At 43.0% G+C, this 20,519-nt stretch overlaps 1 protein-coding gene across 2 annotated transcripts; it reads right to left on the minus strand.

Moving 5' to 3' along the window:
• Positions 1–240: 240 nt before the first annotated feature.
• On the minus strand, positions 241–20,315 carry BTBD3 (BTB domain containing 3). Of its 2 annotated transcripts, XM_073672220.1 has the most exons (5): positions 20,192–20,315; positions 7,567–7,825; positions 7,353–7,443; positions 6,862–6,980; positions 241–4,959 (listed from the first exon to the last, which is right to left on the minus strand). In XM_073672220.1, the coding sequence occupies exons 2-5, from the start codon at positions 7,707–7,709 to the stop codon at positions 3,927–3,929; spliced, it is 1,386 nt and encodes a 461-aa protein (XP_073528321.1). In that variant the 5' UTR covers positions 7,710–7,825; positions 20,192–20,315; the 3' UTR covers positions 241–3,926. The 2 variants fall into 2 exon arrangements, with proteins under 2 accessions (XP_073528321.1, XP_073528320.1); XM_073672219.1 differs by lacking the exon at positions 20,192–20,315 and having other exon boundaries at positions 7,567–8,267.
• Between the last annotated feature and the right edge of the window lie 204 nt (positions 20,316–20,519).

Raw genomic sequence — 20,519 nt, forward strand, 5'->3', positions numbered from 1 at the left:
TTTCTGACCAAACTGATGCACTGATCAAAAACACTGATGAAAATGGAATTAGCTTTTTGCGTACAAGAAAAAAAAAAAAAATAAATAAATCACCGACGTCTGAATGGGCCCCAAGGACGCACTGAGCGCCTGGGATTGGTTTGAACAGTCATCTTGTGCTGACAGAGTCCCTTAAAGTTTGATAATCCTGTGATTTTTATAGGATTCTTTATGAAATGAAGACATGCTAAAAGCATAAAATAAAATTAAAAAAAAGACACTTTTATTTAAGGAATGAAAAACAAAACAAGTTAAAATCATTAGCGAAATACATATTATATTGATGGAAATGAATAAACCAGTAACCAGCAGTGTCACCTTCTACATTCACGCAGCCTTAGCTGGATTACACTTATACCAGGTCACCAATACAATACACTGCAGTTACAGGAAATACCAAAAATGGCAGCAGAGTCAAAACATAAATAAGTGGCAAAACAATACAGAATGCTAGCACTGGCCGTTCATCGCGAGATCACTGCACAAACATGAACCAGAAGTATTAATAATAAATGGAAAGGAGATCAGTGAAGATGGGACTTTCAACGCAAAGGCACAAAATGTCAACGTCTCTAAATATAGGTCTATGTAATGTATTTAATTAGTGATATGTTCCAAAACTTTATAGAAAGTGCAAAGTCATAGTGTTTCCATGGAATTTAGGAGCCAGGAATAGGTAAGGAAACATGGCTGATTTCTTCAGTAACTATTTAATCTTCGTAGCTCCACCCAGTGCATTTAAAGGGATTGGCCACTATTTTAATTGATATCCTATCCTTAGCATCTGATCGGTGGGGATAAGACAACTAGCACGCCCGCTGATCAGCTGTTACCAGCGCCAGTAGGAAGTTCTCGAATGAGGCTAGAACACAGCAGCTCCATCCTCACCATAGTGGCCGTGGCCGGGTATTGCAGGTCTACCCTCCTATTCAAATGAATAGGTAACAGCTGATCGGTTGTCATGCCCCCTACCGATCAGATATTCCTGACCTATCCTAAAAATAAGCAATCAATATAAAAAAAAAAAAAAAAAAAAAAAAAAAAAAGGAGTATTGGTAAACCTCTAAGTGAGCCCAGGATGCAATACCACTCATAGCCCAATGACCAGACTGGAGCTGTTTCTGGAGGAAAGCATCCACGTTTCCAGTCTCATTTAGCACGAAGTGTTACTATATATGTAGTGTTTTACTAAACTTGATCTTGTCAAACATAAGCAAAAAAAAAAAACCCTCAATGCTGCATGTTTATTAAAATTAGTACTAAAGAGAAGAAAAAAAAAAAAAACAGAGAGCAATAGTAATCAATCAGGACACTGCTTTCAATTACCAGAGGGTCGCTGAAAAGTGACAGATGAATTCTGATTGGTCAACTCATCTGTTCTTCTGCACTCGTTTTGTAAATCTCCCTCTATGTTATACAGGACAATATACCACTAGTGGGTTCTTAGGACTATTTCTACATTTAGCATTTGTCCCAGGGACTATAATGGCAAGTGACCCAGGACTAAACATGGCCGCTTTAAAGAAAAATAACTAAAATTAAAATTAAACCAAATATTGGATAGTTAAAATCCAGTTATAAAATGGTAATGATTGGGGGTACAGCCAGCAGTGACAAACTAAAAAAAATATATATATATCTATCAAATCTAGTTAGTGGGCGGCAGTAATGTGAAATGTCAGCTTAAATAGGGGATCGTACAATGAGCAGATTTTATTTTATTTCCTCCAAGATGCACATTGTATAAGGAATGGATTGGAAATGTACAGCAAATAATATACATCTCATCTGAACGAAAAGTTATGATGCTACACCATTAGTTTTCAGCACTCTGGATTAAATATGTGCTGTGGTCATGTGCTGATCCAGCAATAACGGCTCCACTACAGAAGTAGATCTCATATGCCATTACTATGGGCTCCATCACATATCTATGCATTTCCACATTTCTGCAGGCATATTCTTGTTAATCCCAATGACATGTGTAATAAAGTCGAGCAAAATGATTTGCAAGACAGTAGTCCAGCAACCAAGTCAGCAGTCCATGGCTGTCCCACCGAAGCCTTGGGAATGTCCTCCTATGTGCTGGAGTCCCTGGCGCCTCACCTTATTAGTAGGACTGGCACGTCGTCTCGACCGAAACGACTAATCACAGGAGGCGCCAGGGATGCGGTGACGTGGGAGGACACTCGCAGGGCTCTGGGTACAGCTATGGACTACCGATGTAGTCTGTAATAAAGCTTATATCCTTTCTTATTATATCTGCCCATTGTAGAGCAAAACGACTAACAGTAATTAGTGGAACACATTTTAAAAACCAAAGGACATTTGCAAATACCATCTGCACAATTTAGACATATAATTTGAGACAAGAAAAAGGCATGATAGAATTCATAAACCATCTGCCAACCAGTCACATGAATTTCCTCCCCTATAGCGTTCTATAACTGTTTGCTTTAACATTATGTAAATTAATTTTGAATACTTCGCTCGTTATTTGGCAACAACCCCTGAAGAGTCATCAGGGCGGTGCTGTTTGGGTGACTGAACAAAGCAGAGACGTGAGACCCCATGCGTGGAGACGTCCCTCAGGCCAGGATACATCATTATCAGCAGCATTACATGCAATGTACTGGCCTTGGTTTCGTCTGCACACTGCACCAGAGCCGGCTTGCAATGACTTAGGCCGGCCTAAGTGGCATCAATCAAACATAAAGCTATTGCTCAGCAGCATTAAGTCATAGAACTTTAGAGGAGGAAAAATAAACTCACAGGTTCTCTTTAATGTAAAAACTAAGTCTAAAATGCGGGTTGTAATATCATGTTAAGTTGACCAATACCTGTAACTATTAATAAAATAAAATTTTCTCTTCCTTTGGTTAATAAGTTAATTTTTAATGGCTGGTCTAGGGTTACAGCAATTTATTGCTGCGTTTCATAAAAACCAAAGCTCAGTCTACTTAAGTGATGCACAATAAAGCCACCTATATACTATAAAATACACATTTGTCTGATTAGCATGTAGAAAAGAAAGTACAGAGAAGCAGTAAGAGTGCATAGGAATTGTGCTGTCCAGTTAACCGTTAAAGTGGTTGTCTATGAGTAAGATATTGATGACCTATACTTAGGATAATCTATCAATATCAGATCAGTGATGGTCCAAGACCCGGTAGCCCCAAGGATGAGTTGTTAAAAATGCCCATGGAGGCTGGATGTACACAGTGTATAGAGACAGGACAGCACAGCTCTGTGCACTGTAGTGTCTGTTCCCAATTACTGCAGATCATCTCCTATCGAAGTGAATGGGAGCTGAGCTGCAGTTGCAGTGCACGGACATGTTTTGTTCCATACGTCTGCTAGTGGGACCTCCTAATAGCTGGTCAGTTGGGGTACCGGAAGCCAGACTTCTACTGACAACCAAAAGTAAGGCTAGGCCATCAATATCAAAGTCTTGGACAGCCCCTTTAATTAAGATACTGTGCAGGGGGAGGAATAAATATGATGGAGAATGAGAGTCTGTAAAAAGGAGGAGTTGCGGTAACATTTCACTATCAGTTTAGTAAAGTCATTTTTATATATTCTATAATTTCAGTATTTTTGGTTTAATGAACCTTAGAAAGAAATTTAGTAAGTAAAGATAAGCTTGTATTTAGCAAAATACCTTCTTTTCTGCAAGCTTAATGTTAATGAACATTTAGAAACTATTTTAAAAAGTGTCTTTAATTTACAACATTGCTATACAAGTGAATCTATACCAAACGGTTAAAAGTAAACTCGATATATAGGTGTCATCCTCACCAGAAAATGAAATATAGATACATCACATTCGGTCTAGTCTCATACTCGGCATTGCACAAAGATCCATTAGACTCTACGATATATTCTTATTAGGCATAGAAAATAAGTTCGGGTATCTGTCCTCCTTGCACCCCAGTGCCATTAGTGCTGTCCGAGGAGCACTGAAACTGAACAGTTACTTTACCGCACTGCACCTCTGTCATTCCCTCCTGTCCAAAGTAGCTCAACTCATTGCCATCCAGGACCACACTGGCCGTGTAGAAGGTATCTGGTTCGATTTGCACGGGGTACTCAAACCAGACAGGAAACGTGTTGCTGGATCCATCTGAAAAATATTTACTTAGATTCTGTCCCAACGTCACTCCTTGGCGTTTCAGTTCAATTTTTGCGCTATATTCAGCTGACCCACAGCTGGAGCCATAGAGGCCGAAACCTGCAATGAAGACCCTTTTATCCACAGAAAACTGTATGCTGTCACAACGGCCTCTGTAACGCCACTGGTTACTACGATAGGCACAGGACTGAAAGCGGTGGCATCTCTGAGGGACTAGACCCTTTCTGGGTTTGCTGACAAATTCTAAGTCGGGCTTCTTAGCAGCTGTATACCAAAGAAATATATCATTGGTTTCGTTAAGAGTCAGCACTCCGGACTGCGCTGCGCCGTTAGCAAAGTCATCAAGGGCCATTGTTGGGATGCGAATCAAGTAAAGAGCTTTGCCTAAAACTTTCCTCTTGTTCTCTATGGTGGGAGTTAACTCTTGCCGTTGACATTCGACTTCGGCCCAACAGAGAGCTGCCTCAAAGACAACGATTTCTTTGGCGTTTAGAGTCTCTCTTCTAAGGATACTTTCAAGCGTCTGAAAGTCAATGTCGCAAAAACCTTCACTTTTCAAAGCAAGTTCGGCTTGTGCATCAATCACTTCCCAGCACCTCTGGGTCAGATCAGGTTCCTCAAAGAGGCAGCTCTGAGAGAGGAGAACACAGGCATTCTTCGCACTTAGGCTCGTCTCTAGGAAGTTGACACAAGCTCTGGCCAGATGGGGGACGATATATTTCTTAGCAGCATACAGAGTTGCCAGAACGGTATCAGCAGCCAAGTCAATTTCATCACAATACAGATACCTACATGAAAGAAAACAACATTTATCATCTAAGAGGTCAGTTCTGCTCAGCAGATCTGTAGCTGGACAAAGCCTCAGACAAGAACTACTTACTACTAGAGAGGTGTTACTATTACTAATACTGTCTATTAAGAGAAAAACATGAGCGCATCAAAAGGACCCATCAGAGACAAAGGACGTGTATACCCTAGGTGGGCACATAGCTATTGAACTTCTAGAGAATATTATTTGGAAATATCACAAATTTCAGATCCACTTTTCCAATTATCCATTGGATCCTCATTTTGATTTCCTCAACCGGGTTTGAGCAATCATTACTCTTGACCGTCATTAAAGCACCACTCCAATGATTTATTTTTATTTTAATTTGCCTCTCTCTTAGCCATCATGTGTGTGTCACGAAGGTAGTAGCAAACTCACCGATCGCTGTCTTCTCCCGGTTTCAGCGGCACTCTGGTCGGTTTCGGCACCAAGTGACTGCATCTATGACCTTCTGTATTACTTTGTGGAGTGGTGGTCGCTCGCTTTGGGTAAGAGTGTAAGTCTATGAGACTCAGAACGTGACTCTAGTCACGTTCTGTGTCTCAGGCATGCATTGAGACAAGTCAAAAAGTGACCTCCGCTCCAGACCGCAACCACGGTGTGATTCGGCAGATAATAGATGCAGTCACGTGGTGCAGACATGGACCTGAGCGCCGCGAAAACAGGGAGAAGACGAAAACCTACCTTCATGACATAATACACATGATCCCTAATAAAAGGGGACATAAAATTATGTATATTGGAGGGAGTTTATCATGATGACTAGAATAAATTTTGAAAATCAAAGCAAATGTAAATAACAAATATAACATACACAAACTCCCACCAAGGACAACATCTGCAAGGAGCTTGTACGTTCTCCCTGTATTTGTGTGGGTTTCCTTCTGGTTCTTCAGTTTCCTCCCACACTCCAAAGACATACTGAAGACGTGATGACAACGTCTAATGTGCTGTGAAATGTGTTGGCACTTTATAACCAATCATAACAAAAGTTTTTAAGACTTTGTTTGGGCTGTAACAGCAAAGGGAAAAATAAAGAACTTCACTGAGCAGGACAATCACGGCCCCCAATTAGTACAGAGCCATGCTGCGTACTACAGCAACAGAGAAGTGAGCCGGGGTGCGCCATACTGTAGAGAGGTCCAGGTCTTGCCTACATATACACTGGATAGGCTACATTTAGTGCAGACTCCAGCCTAAGGAAAACAGAAGGAACATTTCCAGCTGCCCCGTTTCTCAGCTACTTTCACACTTGAGGTGAGAACGGATTTGTATTGCAGAAGTCTCACACTTTGAACTCATCCCAGGTTTTTTTTTTTTGCAAGCTGGCTGCTCTTGGATCTAGTTTCATGCACCATTTCCCTGTGCATCAATATATAACAGAGCTAGGGACAGAACTAAATAAAAAAATAAATCTACTGCTTTATAACCTAACATATACGCATATTGCCAACATGTTCTGCAGCGTTGCATACACTCACATCACACACATACAGGGGATAGAGGTTTTTCCAAACATTTTGTACTTTATGAATCTGCACTGACAACAAATGCGTTCAGAGTGTCCACATCCGCGTCAGGACCGGAGAGCTCCCACTTCGAAACCTCCTCATTATATTATTTGTCTCCAGCTGTACAAGTTCAGGGAAGAGAAATCCTAATAAACATGAAACCCGCTCCCTGCAAAGTTAAAACAAAGACTTTAATAAAGCCCAGAGTCTCCGGTTAAAAGGACAGCCAGTCATTTGTTAAAAGCAGCAGCGCAGCTGTGGAAGGACGCCGGCTTATATCCTGCTAATTGGAGCCACCGCGAGTATTGACATCGACAGACAAATTATTGTAATGTAGGGATAAAGCTTACTTCAGCATGGCAAGGAAAGCAGCGGGTTCAACATCTGGGATGCGAATTTCATCTTTGTCCTCTGCGAGCTCTCCGTAAAACATTGCATGGAAAACAGAGCTCCCGACAGCCAGGACATACTGGGGATGGGAGACCACGAAAGGTGGTGAGCATGTATAAGAGTACTCAGGGGCAACAGTATATAACATGAAAACATTAGAAAGAGAAAATACATACATATGTCAAAGAGATTGTAGATAGAAAGCTAGCAATGAATGAAAAAGAGAGAGAGAGACAGATATAAAGAAAAAGAAAGAGATAAAGAGAGATAGACAGATAGAAGAAAATGAATGACAAGAAGGGCAGATCTATGCATTTATCCACTTTGCCATAAGGTTGCAGAGCTAAGTTAGGCCCCTGCATAAAAACAGTGACAAACTCTGCTCTGCTACATATACTATTATTGGCAGGTTATTTTGTGTGTAACATTCTTTTATAGCAGCACTGCTTACCTTATGCCCCGGCAGGCACTGAGTCCCACTTGGGGGTCCCACCACAAAATGCACATCTGCCATCAATTCATTATTGAACATCACAGAATTCCTAAAGAGTTAAAATTGGCTTAAATGAACATTTAGGAGAAAACAACCACCACCCTGCTTCTTAGTTTACAGGTACAGCAAATCCATTTCCCTTATAATACTACTGCCCCGAGCGCGGTCTGACCTTTCTCGGATGGTGCCGTGCAGCCCCTGCCAGTTTGGGGATGGGATGGTGTTATTGTTGTTCAGATTTTGCTGGTGATATTGCTGCACGGAGTTGGAGTTGCTGTTAGCTGGCTTCTTGCTCGGAAAGATCTCAGCAGCCATCTTCTTCTTCTTTCTGTTTTTTAATGTAATTATTTCATAGCAAACTGGAGGTAACTTACTGCCGCTGCTAGAACTTGCCTTTTTGGGACCTTTTTTGGAACGATTCTTGACAGTTTCTGGAAGCATCAAGAAAAAAGTGAGACATTTCATGTTCTTTCCTTTGGCATCTACCATCAGTATTTTAGTTCATGCAGCTCTAAAGTCCAGGAAATGCAAAAGAAGATTACATGAAAAAAAAAAAAAAAATGAAAAAAGTAGAGACTTTTGCTCTATTTGCAAAAATGACTTCAAGTTTGATCCAGCACTTGATGTGATAAATCTATTCCGAACATGTCTCCTCCGTTATCCCCCTCAGACACAGCACAGCTGGGCCACCTATTGTGCGGCGGCAGAACACAGAGCGCGTATAGCTGTCTGCATGTCTTTTACTAAATTAGGTTAATAAGATTGGATTCTGCTTTAAGCGGCGATAGTCCGCTCACTGACGGCAGCCGTGTGCTCAATGCATCTGAAGAGAGCAGAGATTGCAGCTTTGCAGATGGTGTCAGACAGTCAATAGCTCTGAGCCAATAGCTGAAGCCACAGATAATGATTGGACCAAGCATCGCAGCAAGAGTGTTTGCTATATACATCGTCTCCGGTTAACGGGGACGTGGTGGTATACTTATGGAAGATATAGGTAGATTGGAAAACACAGCTAAGTTGCATAAGAAATCATCTGTGTTCAACCACACAGCATAGGCAGAATTTTTTTTTTCCCATATTATATATTATATATATATACACACACACACACACACACACACACACATACATGGAGACATACCTTCATACATTCCATATATTTGTATGTATGTTTAACATATATCTTATGTTTCACACACACACACAAATATATGGAATGTATACAGTATGACAAGTGTCTATGTATGTGTGTACATGTATATCACAACACTATAGTATATACACACATGCACAAGTATATATGTGTGTACACTAATCTATACATACTATATGGTAGGTGCTAAGCATACATTTGTATACACTCATACATTCTATGTATATAAGCATGTGTGATATACACACAAGCACATGCGTATAAGCTCATTATATTTACACTTGTGTATGCATATAATGTAGGAATGTATATGTATATATGCTTGTGTGCCTATACACACGCCCACATTTGTATCACTGCATACATTCCATAAATACGTAGTATATAGTGTACACATACACCAACATATACACTACACACAAACATAGAATGTATGTAGGGAGACAAATGTCTCCATGTTTACTAGGAACAAACTCACTTTGGAAAAAAAAAAAAAAAAGATTAGGTCACTGGATTTTATTTAATCCACCCCCCCCCCCCCCACACTAACATAATGGGCTCTGACAGTTCCAAATTACTAAGCTGTGCTAATTAGGCCAATGGCTATGGCAGACATACAAGGGGGGTGGGTGTGTGAATTTCTGCAAACAAGATGCACAGAAATAATAGTACGTGTCACTGCTCCTCCCCCTCCTCACCTTGTTGCAGATTCGGCTTCTAAGGGATTTTAGGGAATACAGGGGCACGCTGGCAAATTGCCACAACCGACCTGATTTCACAGATCAGAGTCAAATTGATTTTAAAAGCAGATGCGACATCGTCCTCGACAATCAGTCCCAGCGGGGCACCGGCACTCAAAATGCATCGTGTGCCGTCATGTGAGCGCTTTTCTTCAGGTGTTATGAACTCATTTCCCATAATGTTTCATTAATGCGGACGGGATGCAGAACACGGTAGTGTTGGGGTTTTCTGTCTTGCTGCGTATTAGGCTCACCTGACGGTATACACCACATCAAGTAATCCATATATACCGCTATTTATAGAGAGGAAAGCTCTTATTACAGCACAGTGACTGATCTCTATCCAGGGAGTTCCCCGCTCTATGGCAGAAAGGCATCATCTGTGCTCGTTAACCCCTGAAGCCCATCTAAGTACAGGAAAGCTCTTTAGGCTATGTGCCCACGTTGCATTTATGAAGCAGAAAATTTCTGCTGCATAAATGCAAGTCCTCTCCCGGAAAAACGCATGCGGAATTCCGCACGCGTTTAATCGCGCATTTTTCGCGCGTTTATCACGCGTTTTCCACATGCGGAATTGCCTTGCGCTTTTTATGCATTGGACAAAGGCAATTCCGCTTGCGGAAACGCAAAATTAAATGACATGCTGCTGATTTTTGAACGCGGCATAAACGCTGCGGAAAAATCCGCAGCATGTGCATAGAACTTGCGGAATCCCATTGGGGACCATGGGGTGCGGATATACATGCGTTTTTCAAGCGTTTACGCTGCGGAAATTCCGCAGCATATACGCTTGAAAAATGCTACGTGGGACACACACACACGTAATTTTTCTGAAAAATACCAAGTTTTTCCAGGAGCTTTAAATTTGGGGGTTAAAAAATTATGTTAGCTTTTTATGTTTTGATGGCATTCTTCGATCAATGGCGCCCCCCCCCCCCTCCTCCAGACTCATGCAGCATATGTACATATATACACACATACATACTTCAGTCACGGGGTCGGGGGCGCCGCAGGTTCAGTCACTGCTCTGAGAATAAAGAGGAGTGGCTGTAATCGCACCCCCGCAACTGAATGCTGGTGGGAAGAATGAAGTTCATTTCCTCCCCGCTGCATTTGGCTGTGTGCAGGCGCCGGACAGCTTAACGCCATTAACCTTCAGATTAACAGCTTTATTTCTGGTGACAGGTACCCTTTAAAGGGAACCTGTCACATCCTAGCTGCCCTCTAGACTGACCCCATAGCGTTATTAGTGATGCAATGTGCAGTACTAATAAGATGTTTTCATGAAAATTGGTGCAGCAATAATGATTTTATCACGTTTTATATACTTAGATCCTACCTGCGTATTCAGGCATAGGGGTGTGCTTGTCATATTCAGTCATGGGCAGGGCAGGACAGCATTCACTCACTGCTGGCGCCACCCATGTATATGAATACTGCTCCCAGCAAGCGCTGATACTGTGGGGCGCAGGCGCACTTGTAGATGTCTGGCCGCCTGCGCAGTGAGGCTGTGTGATTACCAGCTTTATTGCGCATGTGCGGGGAATAGAGCGTCATAGTGCATGCGCAGTGCAGCTGCAAACTACACAGCCTCACTGCGCATGCGCTATGATGTGCTATGTTCCCAGCGCATGCGCAGTGAAATTAGTAATCACACAGCCTCACTGCGCAGGGGGCCGGACATCTACAAGTGCGCCTGCCCGGAGCAGGATTCAAATACATGGGTGGCGCTAGCAGTGAGTGAATGCTGCACCCGCCCCTGACTGAATATGACAAGCACGCCCCTATGACTGAAAACACAGGTAGGATCTAAGTATATTAAACGTTATAAAATCATTATAGCTGCACCGATTTTCATGAAAACAGCTTGTTAGTGATGCACACTGCATCACTAACACCACTATGGGGACAGTGTACACAGCAACTAGGACGCGACAGGTTCCCTTTAAACTACCTCCAAAAAGTGGAGTTTACAAAAGTAGCAAAAAAAAAAAAAAAAAAAAGGTCCATTAGGAAGAGTCCTAAATCTGACACTGGACACTACAAAAGCCCATTCCTAGAATTCAAGTGATAACTTCCTTTCAATAATCTTGAAACTCTAAAACTACAGCCCACAACTCAATAAGAAATAAAGAGGTCAACTTGACTAGCTGCAATTAGCAGAAACATTTGCTATAGATCATCTCTGCGCAAAGCCCCGCACACACAGACTAATTTCGGCCGAACCTGTCAATAACAACGGGTTTAGACTACAGGTTACTGTGTACGGGATCCCCAAACAATTTAAAATGTTTGTCCGACAGCCATCTACTGTGTATGGCAGACTTATGGGCGAGTGCAGCTCCTTACACAGGTTTTCCACCTACTTGGATGCAAGTAGGTGGTGGGTGGGAGGGATGAAAAGCAGATCTAACGCAAAAACACCACTGATGCCCCGTTTTTTGTTTATAAGAGGCCCGCAAGTGTTCTTTGCAGCCTATAAGGAAGGGTATGTGCCCACAGTCAGAAGCAGCTGCGGGTTTGAAGCTGTGTGTTTATGCAGCATCAAACCCGCAGCAGCCAGATATTACAGTCTAGTGGATGAGTCTCTGGGCACCTGTGGAACACCCGCAGAAACTGACATGCGGTGCATCTTTCAGACCCGCAGCATGTCAATTTCTCTTGCGGGTCTGCTAGTAGACTTTCCCCATAGATTAGCATAAAAAAAAAAAATTGTGGCGGCTCATTTGCGTAATGAGGGCGGAAGCCACGCAGCTGATCTGTAGCGTCGGGGACGCAGCGGCTACGGATCGTTGGCACAGACCCTTAATGGCCTTGGGGGTCAAGTAACGCATTACTGGCAGAGCCACTCAGATGAGAGGAGCCATGATTTAGGTAATTCAGCATGTGACCTCTGAAGCCACAGACTGGCAAAGTCACAAACTGACCACTTGTAAATAAAGACCTGGAGCATTGCCCTGGATCACCAAGGGAGAGAAGAAGAAAGGGGTATAGTAGATTTTGATATTTTACCACATCTGCTGCAGTTTTTACAAAGGCTGGATATCCCCTTTAATACACAGCTACATCTTTAAGGCCATATTCACACGTTCAGTATTTGGTCAGCATTTTACATCAGTATTTGTAAGCCAAAACCTGGAGTGTGTGAAAAATGTGGGGACGTGTTTTTATACTTTTACGCCAATTGTTCCACTCCTGGTTTTGGCTTACAAATACTGAGGTAAAATACTGACCAAGTACTGAACATGTGAATGGCGGGACATTCCAGGGAACTAGTCTGATTGCTGTATGTGGAGTCATGAAGGAATCCCCCCCCCCCCCCCAATGTGGGGCAATTAGCATCAGTCTCATGGGGCTTTTGTCTTCCTCTAGATCAGGGGTGCACAACTACAGTCCTCAAGAGCCACCAACAGGTCATGTTTTCAGGATTTCCTTAGTATTGCCCAGGTGATGATTCCAACACCATGTGCAATGCTAAGGTAATCCAGAAAACATTCACTGTTGGTGGCTCTTGAGGACTGGAGTTCTGCATCCCTTCTCTCAATGAACATGTCAGATTATAATAGGTTGAACTTGAGATACTTATGTCTACCTGTAACCCTAAAAACTATGACCTCTGAACCATACACAGGCATACTGTGTCCCAGAAAGCAATGTTTCAGAGGAAAAACACCTTAGTACAAACATCTCCAGAGGAACAAATACATGACTATTTCTACTGCAGCCTTGGCACGGCTCCACAGAACACAAAGCCGTAATATTGGCCTGAAGCTCTAGATCAGTGGTCGGCAAACTTTTTTGCACCAGGGACCGGCTTTAAGCAAGACCAGTTTTCAATGGCCCGGTGGGGGTGGGGGCGGGGCTTTGGTCATATGTGGGTGGGGTTATGGAGGGGTGCATACTTATCATATAATTATGACATTTATAATGAGAATGTGATTCAACTTACCATAGGTTCAGAATGAGTGAGAGCACCAGGCTTGTTTCCCTGGATCAGTGGGAGCACTGGGCTTGTTTTCCTGCAACAAGACGGTCCCATCTAGGTCCCATCTGATGATGATGACCACTACTGCTGCTACTGGACACAGCCACTGCTGCTATGAATTTTCACTGTTATTTGCTTTTTTCACTTTAACCAGAAAATCCGCTGCTGGGCCGCACGACACCAGAACACAGCTACAGGAGTCATAAGGGTGGGACACCTGACGTCATATCTAGCTGCCCATTAGCATCCAGAGCCCCTCCCCCTCCAACTCGCAGCTAGCAGGAGGGGAAGGAGCGCTGGACACACATGACCTGCTTGTCCCTGCTCCTGCCTGAGCACATTCTGCGAGTAGGGCCGCATGGCTAATTATCTATTCACTGCCAGTCCCTCCTCCTCTTTTCTTATAGGCTACTGATCACATGCTGGCTTTCTCCCTGCTGATCCTCTACAACTGTCAGCGGCGCCGCGGACCGGCTGAAAAACCCCAACGGCCCGGTCCTGGTCCGCGGACCGGCGGTTGGGGACCTCTGCTCTAGATGACCCTCAAGAAACAGTTTTTAGTTTTTCTTCTCTCTCCTGAAGACTCTTTACTTATAGCAGGGAGTGTTAATTTTCAGCTGAAGGTCAGATAATTTTGTATTGATAAGTATCTCCTAAAACTAGACAAAGGATTTAATAGACTTGAAAAGTGCCTCGATCATAAGGTTGGTGCCAAGTGCAAGGTGCTCATAAAATCTGAAATATCATGAGATCAGGGTTGGCCCAGAAGGATAAAGGGGGAAATGTTGGAGCTGTTCAGTGTTGTTATAATTCTAACCAATGGAACATACGTGAAGCCAAGTGCCCATAGGCCCCCGCAGTGCTGCAGCATGGCGCCTTCTAGGGGCATCACATCCCCCTGCAATAGCTCTATAATACAGCACATAATAGAAAATGGGGCATTATTTATCACATTTATTTATGGGAATAAACCTTTGTGCCTCCATATAAAATCACCCATACATATAAATGTTGTAATACCGCTGTGTGCATGACAGTGGCAAATAAGCATACCTGGGGATGATGCACAGCTACAGACACTGCCATGTGTGTTTTTGTAGATGGTACCTGGCTGCCTGTTACCACTGGGCCTTGAGAATTGCTATCTTGTACTGGGACATCAAAGGGAATCTGTCAGCAGTTTTTTGCTATTTAATAATAGAACAGCATAATATAGGGATGTAGAGCTTGATTCCAAGGACGTATCACTTATTAGGCTGTGTTGTAGTGTCAATACAATCAGTGTTTTAGCAGCAGGAGATTATCACTGCCTGACTAGTTGGACTGGTTTGCAGATGAGACCTAATCTGTGTAACCCCTCACCCACCACCGATTGGCAGCTTGCAGGCAGTGCAGAGTGTACACAGGAAGCTGCCAATCAATGATGTTATACACAGCTCAGCTACATCTACAGCAGAGAAAACTGCACCAAGCAGCCCAGTAAGTGACACATCACTGTGTTCAGGATCTCTATCCCTACATCACGCTGCTATCGGATTATATAACAAAAACCTGCTGACAGATTCACTTTAATTGATTGTATATGTGTGGCAATAGATAAAGTATTACAAGAATACAAGGAGATTACAGCACCGCGATCTTCAAGCGTAAATCCAAATAATGTTTAAGAGTATTAGGTAGGTAGAGCCAGCTGGATGCCAGGATCTGCACGCCAATTGGCCTACAGAATTATTTTACTACAATCAACCAAAGTGGCAAAAGCTTGTGAAAATGTAGCGCTTAGCACCTTCCCAGGACGAGTGACCCTCAAAGCATTTTTTTTGTGATGATTTTTTTCCCCCCATACAGGCTTAGGGTGATGTATGATGTAGCACAAGACAAAATCTGCAATAATACAATTTTCAGCAAATCATCAACATGTGAATTTACTTCCAACTTCTATGAAGCTCATGTGATTAGTATCACCACTTGGTTTTGGAGGGTATATTTTAAAGAAGCACTCCTCCTCCCATCAAAATGCTATCTTCTTAATATATTGAAGTCATCATATTATATAGCACTGTGTACTTACAATTGCTCATTTTGCCTTTCTACCCAGCTAATTCTTCCTTTTCCATTAGGTCTATGACATCACGTGATTAAAAACTGACTAGCTGAATTCTTCCAAGCTCTATGTAGAAACAGGAGGTCAATTTTCTCTGCACAAGTCAAGAGTCACTGCAAAAGTCCCTGGAAGGGGGGAGGAGGGAGCAGCTGGGACAGGGGGTGAAGAGGAGAATGATAAATGCAGGGACAAGAGACTTCTTGTTTCTACACAGAGTAGAGAAAAGAGAAGAATAAGCTGGGTAGAAAGGCAAAGTGAGCAATTGTAAATACATAGCGCTATATAATACAGGGCTGTGGAGTCAGAGTCGGAGACGGTAGAAAATGGACCGACTCCTAAAATATATAATAAATTGGGTACAGTAGTTCAATGCAGTTTGTGGGGAATATTTTTTCATAAGAATTTGGGAAAGTTATGAGATGTCCTATTCCTGATCTAAGGGTCTAGACTTTTAGCTGAGATGAATCTGTGCTACAGTAAATTTATCACTTAAACATGAGCCGAGTATGAGGGAGTCGGAGTTATGGAAGTTGAGGAGTTGGAGGTCTGGCTTACTGACTCCACAGCCCTGATATAATATGATGATTGCAATATATTAAGAGGATACAATTTTGATGGGAGGAGTGCTTCTTTAAACACATTTTATGAAAAGTGGAACGTCCTAAATATATCCAAATCTTTAGGGCCAGATACATAATTTGTCACTTTTTTTGTAATGTGTTTTTCGTTATCTATTTTTGCACCAAATTTCTGCAAAAAAAGTAGCTGCACAGAAAAATAGGTGCACAGCCAAGCATGAGAACTGGTAAAAAACAGCTTTATTGAAGAACAGAAGTTTGATTTTATTTTGCTTAGCCCTTATGTTCTTCAATAAAGCCATTTTTACCAGTTCTGATGCACCTCTTTTTCTGTGGAGCTTCTTTTCTACTTGACTATTCCTTTTTGCACAGTCAGTTGTAGCACACCTAGTCTTTACTCATTACATACCGGTATTTTTTTTCTGATGCCCACTATTTTCTTCAAATTCTTCAAAAAGGCGCACTTGGTTCATGAACATGGTGTATAATCAAAAATTCTATCTTTTTTTTTGCTTTTTTTTTTTTAAAGAAAAAGTTGCATGTTCTGCCAAAAAGTTGCATAATTTGTCCAAGGAAGGAGGGAGGGATAAAAATAAATAAGATCCAGGCATACATAAAAATCACTTGAGTGGGGGGGAAAGTCTGCAATACATTTGAACAAAAACATTGCGACTTTTCGAAAAGTCACAATTCATAAATCGTCCGTAAGCACCTGAACAACAAAAACCACGTCCACATTGGTGAACATTAACTACTTCTGGACCGGACAGACTATAAACGTCCAGGCGGTCCACACTTTACTCTGCAATAAAGTTTTAGAACATCAGTGCAGAGAAAGCAGCTTGCAGGAGATCATGCAGCTGTGGGGGTGGGGAGCCGGCTGTCAGACTCCCCAGAGAAGGGCTGTGGAGTCGGAGTCGTGGAGTCTGAGCCCATTTTGGTGGAGTCGATATAAAATGGACTGACTCCTAAAATATATAATAAATTGGTACAGTAGTTCAATGCAGTTTGTGTGGATTCTTTTTTCATAAGAATTTGGGAAAGTTATGAGATGTCCTATAAATGTTTGTCCTATTCCTGATCTAAGGGTCTAGACTTTTAGCTGACATTAATCTGTCCTACAGTAAATTTATCACTTAAACATGAGCCGTGTATGAGGGAGTCGGAGTCATGGAAATTGAGGAGTCGGAGGTTTGGCTTACCGACTCCACCGCCCTGCCCCAGAGGAGGCAGACAGGATTTGATACATATGTTTGCTTTCCTGAGCCCGGTGAACACATCACTGAACCAGCACTGTGTGTACAGCTAAGCAAACACTGACCCTGCTTCCTCCTCCGTACCAAGTGATCGAGGGCTGTGGGGAAGGAGCATTAGTCGTTGGGTCCTAGGAGACCCAGTTAGCTCTGCTATCCTGGCAGGAGGCTGAATTTCCACTGTAAGTGGGACTAATATTCCAAGGAAAATAAAGTATTATGTTAAAATGCCCCCCACCCCCTCCCAAAGTTATTTTAATACCTCATGGGAGAGGGGGCAGTGGATACAAAATAAATGAAACAAAAAATAGGAAAAAAAAAAGACACTGACAGTTTGCATTGATGTTTATAGCCCTGCCCATGGAAGAAAAAAAACAAGACATAGTGGTCCTTTGTGTTCAGAAAAAAAAAAAAAAAAACAGACACGTATTACCAAATTTTCCCCTGATATAAGCCCAAAAAAAAAATGAATTTGAAAATGAAACCCCCATGTATTGCAAGGAAAAAAAAAAAAGTCACAAATTAAAAGAAGACTTTGTTGCAAATCAAGAACAGGCTAAAAACACCAAAAAGACTAAACAAAAAAGGTACAAGGGCAATAATGAATCGGGTCCTCAGTTTTTAACACATTAAATTAATTTTAGATTTTTGTTCTAGTGAATTCAGAGCAGTAATGGAGCTCTGCGTTCAGTTTGGAGATTCTACAACACAAGGCCTCGTTCTGACATTATCCATGTGCATACTATAAGGCTGTGTGCCAACGATGCATTTTTTTAAGCATTTCCGCAGCGGCAAAAATGCTGCAGAAATGCTTAAAAAAACGCATGGTAGAAGGCCTGCCATGTTCCCCAATGATAATCCGCATGTGCTGTGAACATGCTGCTGAAATTTCCGCTGCGGATTATCATTGCGGAAAAAAACGCAGCACTACCAATTATTTTGCGGAAGTGCTGCGTTTTCGCCGCCATTGACTTGCATTGAAACGCATGGATTCCGCATCACTGTATATGTAGATGCGCATTCCATGCGTTCCAATGTGCGGATGGTACCCGGGTGTGGAGAACAGGAGACTCTCCTCCAGACTCTGGTACCATAGAACCTGTGAAAAAAAGAATAAAATAAAAAATAAATGTTATACTTACCTTCTGATGGCCCCCAGTCTCCTTGCCTTCACTTGCCGGCAGATCGCGATGGACTGAAGGACCTGCGCTGACGTCAGTCATGTGACGGCAGGTTCTTCAGTGCAGTGTACCACGATCTGCCGGCAAGGGAGAACGGAGCGAAGCAAGACTCCGGGGGCCATCGGAAGGCAAGTATAGATTTATTTTTTACCATTCTTTAAAGTCACAGTATATAAATCCATGCCGTTTATATATAGTGTGACCAAGTGGTCAAGCACTTTCCAAGTGATGCTAAAATCGCTTGTCAACCCGCATGCGGAAATGCAAGTGAAGAATGCTTTACATCCGCATGTCCCTGGCAGGAAAAACGCATGTACAATCCGCATGTGTTTTTTCTGCCAGGGAGATGCAGAAATGCTCAGGAAAAATCCGGAGCATTTCTGCATCGTGGGCACATAGTCTAACAGTATTTCACAGAATCTGGTCACCATTATACTCTATTTCTTGGCTGGGCGCCTGTTGAAAACCAAAAAGATATAACTACTTTTGTCTGCAATCAGAACTCTACTGTGGGCCATACAGGTATGTATAGATTTACTTTTCTATACCCTGTCTGGCCATAGTAGCGGTCTGATAACTCCAAAGTGGTGACAGATTCCCTTTAAAGCGAACCTGTCAGCAGGATTTTGACAAGTCCCTCCCGGAGCACGGGCATATCATTCCCTCCAAACACTGATTACACAAGAACCACAAGACAGATTTCTTCACCTCAGGTATCATATTAATCAGTGCAGCAGCCCCAACATGACAGTGCCTGTAGTTCACTTAGCAAAATCCTGATGACAGGTTCGCTTTAAACTGTAAATGCGACTTACATTGTTAGGGCACAGTCAGACGGCCATATAAATCGGACAGAGATGGGATTGCAATGCTTATACTGGTCGGTGGGTCTCCTGACCGTGACAGCTTCATATATTTCTATGCAACTGTCACACTCAGGTTGGGAGACCCGCCGGCCAGTCCGAGCACTGCAGTCTGATTTATACGGTTGTGAGTGAGTGAAGAGGAGAGGAGCGGCACTACCCTGGGAAGGCAGAGATCAGAGTATCTTACCGCACTTACTAGGGTAGGGGGAACACGTACAGCATTTGTTGCACACACTCCTCTTGGCCGGAAAAAAAGCAGCATAAAACGTGCGTTTTTTCCTATTCATTTGAACTGGTGGAAAGATTCTGCAAAAATGCTGCAAGAATTCACCTGCTACAAATCTGCAAGGAAAATATAAGCTGTGTGTGCACGAGACTTAAGGGATCTCATTCACTTTGCTGGGACAGTAAAACACTTTCTCAGGAAACAATGCAGTGTGTGAACAAACCCATACACAGATTTAGGCAATAAAAAAAATATACGCTGCGGATTTAACGCTTTACAGTGCACAGATGAAACCTGCACAGTTTGGGGCAGATTTTTCATGGTGTACCCGTCAGTGGCAAAGACTGGACCCCAGAGATTTTTATGCCATGGATAGAATGCAACATTATATTATATATATAAAAATAAACCTCACATGAAAAACCCCACAGAGCAGATCTGCCGCTGTATAGCAGGGAATTCTTCACAGGGGTTGTAGAACTACAAGTAGCAGCAGCCCCTACATAACACCCTGCAGGCTGTATCCTCAGGGCAGTGAGCAGATAGCACTATAGTGACCGGTGCTCGCTTCTACCCTTCAGTAACGGCTCTGGCAAAACATAGAGCGCAGTGACCCGGCCACAAGAATGCCGCAGCCGAAGAAACCCTCCGCTGTGAACCCGCGAGAACTCCCGGTCCTGAGTGCAGCCACAGTGGCCCCCAGGCTCCTACCTCTCCCAGCACAGCGCCGCTCAGGGACCGACAGCTCCGCAGCACCGGAAACGGAGACTCGGCATCCCGGCAAAACAACTCTCCTGCGTAAGTCCCGCCCCCTGTGCAGACTAAACGCCAATAGGTGAATGGTGAGCGCGCAGCAGCCAATCAGATCGCAGCTATCAGCAGCACCCAATGAGGGGACGGGTGAGAGGAGAATCGTGATTGGCTGGTACGGTGGTGATCGTAAAGAGAGGAGAGCGGGAACCGGCGCTGCTGTGCTGCAGCTCAGGGGGAAACTTATAGACGATGAGATTGGAAGTTCTGGCGGCGGATGGGTGACTCC

The sequence above is a fragment of the Phyllobates terribilis genome, unplaced genomic scaffold, assembly GCF_046119375.1.
Source record: "Phyllobates terribilis strain yellow unplaced genomic scaffold, ASM4611937v1 Scaffold_3__8_contigs__length_932513732, whole genome shotgun sequence".
In the NCBI taxonomy this organism is placed as follows: domain Eukaryota; kingdom Metazoa; phylum Chordata; class Amphibia; order Anura; family Dendrobatidae; genus Phyllobates; species Phyllobates terribilis.